General features: G+C 52.4%; 1 protein-coding gene across 1 annotated transcript in view; it reads left to right on the forward strand.

The window, feature by feature from the left end:
• Nucleotides 1-2,041: 2,041 nt before the first annotated feature.
• LOC116970226 (mitogen-activated protein kinase kinase kinase 11-like) overlaps nucleotides 2,042-5,769 on the forward strand; it is a 4,794-nt gene continuing 1,066 nt past the window's right edge. The window contains exons 1-2 of the mRNA XM_033016918.1: nucleotides 2,042-3,267; nucleotides 3,333-4,184. Of these exons, the coding sequence (XP_032872809.1) occupies nucleotides 3,449-4,184 (736 nt within the window). The 5' untranslated portion in view covers nucleotides 2,042-3,267; nucleotides 3,333-3,448. The remainder of the gene's footprint in view (nucleotides 3,268-3,332; nucleotides 4,185-5,769) is intronic.

Below are 5,769 nucleotides of genomic sequence, written 5' to 3' on the forward strand. Positions count from 1 at the left end.
ATCCAATCTTTCTTCATATGAAAGTCCTGACATCCCAGGAATCAGTCTGGTGAACCTTCTCTGTACTCCCTCTATGGCAAGAATGTCTTTCCTCAGATTAGAAGATCAAAACTGTACGCAATACTCCAGGTGTGGTCTCACCAAGACCCTGTACAACTGCAGTAGAACCTCCCTGCTCCTATACTCAAATCCTTTTAGAAACATAGAAACATAGAAATTAGGTGCAAGAGTAGGCCATTCGGCCCTTCGAGACTGCACCGCCATTCAATATGATCATGGCTGAGCATTTGCTATGAATGCTAACATACCATTCGCTTTCTTCACTTCCTGCTGTACCTGCATGCCTACTTTCAATGACTGGTGTACCATGACACCCAGGTCGCATGGTAAAATGGTCGACAACCGGGAGATCCAGGCAGCAGGCCTTGGCGGACCGAGCGCAGGTGTGCAGCAAACGTGCAAACACCACATTGACAGCACTGGGGAAAGAAGAGAGTAGGGGGGGTTCAGGATGGAACCCGGATTGCTGAGGCTGTCGGAAGGCAGCACTGCCACGTACTGGCTATGCCCAGTGTCCTGGGGCCAATATTCACCTTTTCGTTCAACATTCCCGAAAACCAAATTAACCGGTTAATGAACAACTTCCGAGAACTCCCTTTCCCCTGGCTCTCTGAGCCTAAGCCGAAACGTTACCCATTCCTTCTCCCCAGAGATGCTGCCTGACCCGCTGAGTTACTCCAGCATTTTGTGTCTACTTAAACTAAACATGTACTGGCACTGGGGATCAGTGTAACTTGGCATTGTGTACAGCAGGGACATTGTGGGCCGAAGGGCCTGTTCCTATGCTGTACTGTACTGTTCTGCTACAAAAGCGACCAGGGAAACTGCCAAGGGCACATGAAAAATCACTGGAGTGTCTCTCTCAACCCCGAAACGTCGCCCATTCCTTCTCTCCAGAGATGCTGCCTGTCCCGCTGAGTTACTCCAGCATTTTCGGTTTAAACCATAGAAACATAGAAAATGGGTGCAGGAAGAGGCCATTCGGCCCTTCGAGCCAGCACCGCCATTCATTGTGATCATGGCTGATCGTCCTCTATCAATAACCCGTGCCTGCCTTCTCCCCATATCCCTTGACTCCACTAGCCCCTAGAGCTCTATCTAACTCTCTCTTAAATCCATCCAGTGACTTGGCCTCCACTGCCCTCTGTGGCAGGGAATTCCACAAATTCACAACTCTCTGGGTGAAAAAGGTTTTTTCTCACTGAGGGGGGTCACAGTTTAAGGATAAGAGGGAAATCTTTTAGGACCGAGATGAGGAAAACATTTTTCACACAGAGAGTGGTAAATCTCTGGAATTCTCTGCCACAGAAGGTAGTTGAGGCCACAGTTCATTGGCTATATTTAAGAGGGAGTTAGATGTGGCCCTTGTGGCTAAAGGGATCAGGGGGTATGGAGAGAAGGCAGGTACGGGATACTGAGTTGGATGATCAGCCATGATCATATTGAATGGCGGTGCTGGCTCGAAGGGCCGAATGGCCTCCACTCCTGCACCTATTTTCTATGTTTCTATTCTAAGACTGTGTGTGGCCCCTATCATCTGCAGTTCCTTCCCACACATTAATGCTGCCTGTCCCACTGAGTTACTCCAGCATTTTGTATCTTATCTTCGGTTTAATCCAGCATCTGCAGTTCCTTCCTACAGTGTGTACATTAATGCTGCCTGTCCCGCTGAGTTACTCCAGCATTTTGTGTCTTATCTTCGGTTTAAACCAGCATCTGCAGTTCCTTCCCACACAGTGGACTGATTTTTAAGCGCTATAAGGGGTTAAAAAAAACCCTGTAGATACCAAGTCTGTACCTGGCAGCTATGGATATAGAGAGCAGAGAGCAGAGAGGGTTTTGCACCCTACAATTTGGGTTGCAAGGCTGAAATAGTGCGGGACTGTGCTTCCTGCAAAAGACACAGAGAGCGAGAGAGAGAGAGAGAGAGAGAGAGGAGGGGAATAAAATGACAGGGAGGGGAAGGAAAAAAAGCCGAAACCACACCCTGATGTGGTGGAGTGGGTTAAAGTGCACCGGCCAAGCACAAGACAGTGGTGTGTGTCGCTTAATGGCGGAGAGTCACACAGAGCCCAGAGCACAAAACTACTGCCAGGAGTAAACAGGAAAGTTAAGACGCCAGCGGAGTATCGGTGGGACTGCGTCGGAGTGAGAGACAGAGACTGAGAGATAGAGGAACAGAGAGAGAGAGAGGGAGGGAGGGAGAGAGAGACAGAGAGAGAAACAGAGAGTGTGAGAGAGAGACTGAGAGAGAGAGAGACACACAGAGAGACTGAGAAACAGAGTGAGACAGAGAGAGAGGGTCAGAGACAGAGAGGGAGAGAGAGACTGGGACAGAGAGAGACTGGGACAGAGAGAGAGGGACAGAGAGAGAGAGAGGGACAGAGACAGAGACAGAGGGACAGAGAGAGAGGGACAGAGACAGGGCGGGAGATATTGACTGGGAACTGAACGCTGTAAACTTCAACTGAAACTCACATCGGGAGCAACGAGAAGGGACAGGAAAAGGCATTTTTTTTTTCTTAAAACAAGAAGAGGTCTATTTTTAGTCGGAGACTTTTTTCCCCCCAGGTTTGCTGGTTAAATCGTTATTTATTTCAACTTTGCGATTACTGAAGGTTGTTTTTTTTGAAATAGTATTCCTCTACTGCTGCTTGTGGGGAAGTTTGAACGGGCACAGACACACAGCGAGAGAGACAGAGACAGAGAGAGAGAGGGGGGAGGAGGTAAAACAGGAAACAAAAACTACCCGGACAAGTTTAAACCCAGAGTGGATGTGTTCAGATGTTGCGCCGGGCATGGGGTCGGCTGTTCTATGAAGAGGTAGAGAGCTTGGTTAGAGGAGGACATTGGAAAGGAGGTGGGGGTCAGGATGCTTGGCTTGTGAATTTTTCCCCCCCCCAATGTAGATAAGGGAATTCCTTGCACCCAAGACTAAGCAAGTTGGGGAGGAGGATATGAGGTTTGTTTTGTGATATATATATATATTTTTTTTTCAAATGAAGATTTGGGATCCTCGCACCCAAGGCTGAGGTGGGAGGAGGAAGGATCTTTGTGTTGTGATTTTTATTTTAAATTAAGATAAGGATCCTTGTATCCAAGACAGAGGGAAAGGACTTTTGTCTTCTGATTTTTTTTAATGGAGTTTGGGATCTTTGTATCCAAGATTGAAGGGGTCGGAGAGGGGGAAAGGACATTTGTCTTCTGGTTTTTATGGAGTTTGGGATCCTTGTATCCAAGATTGAAGGGTTCGGAGAGAGGGAAGGCAGGAGATTTTGATCAAGATTGAGATCCTAGTATCCAAGACTGAGTTGGGTGGAGAACGAGACTGATTGGACATAATGCTGAACAGGTAGGAGCGTAGAGCCAGATCTTCTCTCCATCCCTGATGGAGCCTTTGAGAAACATCATCGGTAGGGCCTCCTGGACATCTCAGAGGTCCCCAGCCAACAAGGAGATAGAAGGAGCCTTTGTTAACCCCATGTGGACAGCCCTGTTTGACTACGAGGCCCTGGCCACGGATGAGCTCACCCTTCGCAAGGGGGACCAGGTGGAGATCCTATCCAAGGACTCGGCCATCTCGGGCGACGAGGGCTGGTGGGCCGGCAAGCTCCGTGACCGGGTGGGCATCTTCCCGGCCAACTACGTCTCGTCCGCGCCGGCGGCCTACGCCAAGCTGCCGGCCAGCCGGCAGGAGGAGCTGCCCACGCCGCGGGAGGTGGCCTTCAGCGAGCTGGCCCTCCAGGAGGTCATCGGGGTGGGCGGCTTCGGCAAGGTGTACCGGGCCCGCTGGCGGGGCCGGCTGGTGGCGGTGAAGGCGGCGCGGCAGGACCCGGACGAGGACGTCAGCGCCACCGCCCAGAACGTGCGGCAGGAGGCGCGCCTCTTCGCCATGCTCCAGCACCTCAACATCATCGGGCTGATGGGCGTTTGCCTACAGGAGCCCAACCTCTGCCTCATCATGGAGTACGCCTCGGGGGGGGCGCTGAACAGGGCGCTGGCTGGTCGCAGGATTCCCCCGCACGTCCTGGTCAACTGGGCCGTGCAGATCGGCCAGGGGATGCGGTACCTCCACGATGAAGCCATCGTACCTGTCATCCACCGCGACCTCAAGTCCAACAACGGTAAGAGGCGAGGGGGGGAGAGGGGAGGGGTGGGGGGAATAATAAATAACAATAATAATATCTTATATTGTCATTGCACAGAGATTTGGTATGCAGCTTCCATACATAGAAACGTAGAAACATAGACAATAGGCGCAGGAGGAGGCCATTCGGCCCTTCGAGCCAGCACCGCTATTCGTTGTGATCATGGCTGATCGTCCCCAATCAATAACCCGTGCCTGCCTTCTCCCCATATCCCTTGACTCCACTAGCCCCCAGAGCTCTATCTAACTCTCTCTTAAATCCACCCAGTGACTTGGCCTCCACTGCCCTCTGTGGCAGGGAATTCCACAAATTCACAACTCTCTGGGTGGAAAGGTTTGTTCTCACCTCAGTCTTAAATGACCTCTATTTTAAGACTGTGGTTATTCTATCGGATACTAAGACGGTAATACTCCGATGGCGATAACTTAATTGACTAAAAATTTAGAGAAACAGGATAAAAAAATAGAAACAAACCAGTTAAAACGGTCTAAAGTGCAAATGTGTCTGTGCCGGGTTGATGTGCGATGTGACCATCCGAGGGAGACTGTTCAAGGGGGGGTGGGGGGCACTCAGTAGGGCCGGTTCAGAGCAGCCAAAGCTCTGGGGATGAAGCTGCTCCTAAAGGGCATGTCCCACCTACGCGACCTTGGCTGGCGAATTACGCAACCTCGTGGTCGCTTGAGGCGTACGGGCACCGTATGGCCGCGCGGGGGCCAGTCCCACCTAGAAGCGCGGAGTTGTGCGGGGCTGGTCTCCGAAATTCTTGCAGGGGCCGAAAATCTTCGCACGCCAACGGCCTGTCGGCACGCAGGCGCATTGCGGCCGTACGCAGCGTCTTGACGGCGTACGCCTAGCGCGCGGGGTTGCGCGATGACATCACCGCCCGGCGTGGCGTTGCGCGATGACGTCACTGCCCGACGCCGTGCGGCGCCCAAATTCAGTCGGCCCGCCTCCTGCCCAGCTGATTGGTCAGCATGGCGCAAATGACGTCACGCGCGAACTTAGCGTGACCTACGCTTCCAGTTGGTCGCGCCAAACGCACGCAATCGCACGCAAGTGGGACAGGCCCTTAAGTCTGCTGATGCGGGCGTTGAAGGCCTTGTAACGTCTGCCGGAAGGTAGGAGTTCGAACAGGCTATTGCAAGGGTGTGAGGACTCTTTGTGGATGCTGGCGTCCTTCCTGAGGCACCGTGTGTGTGTGGTAGATGCCCTCCAAGGCTGGTAGCTGTGCCCCAATAATCCTCTGCGCTCTGTGGACGACGCGCTGAAGAGCTCTCCTCTCCTCCCCGCCTCCGTGCAGCTGAGACACCACACACACACACACAGAGATGCCGTGTGTTCGGATGCTCTCTGTGGGGCAGCGGGATAAGGTTGTCAGCAGCCGTTGGGGCAGACAAGGTGCGGTGGGGACAAGGCCGAGACGGGGAAGATCAATGGTGGATACAGACAGACCGAGAGAGGCAGAGAGAGATGAGAGGCTGCAATGTGTTGTATCCGGTCCAGAATTGCAGTAAATAGTGGGGGAGAGTCTAGGACTAGAGGGCACAGCCTCGGAATTAAA

Source organism: Amblyraja radiata, unplaced genomic scaffold, assembly GCF_010909765.2.
Source record: "Amblyraja radiata isolate CabotCenter1 unplaced genomic scaffold, sAmbRad1.1.pri scaffold_659_ctg1, whole genome shotgun sequence".
Lineage (NCBI taxonomy): Eukaryota > Metazoa > Chordata > Chondrichthyes > Rajiformes > Rajidae > Amblyraja > Amblyraja radiata.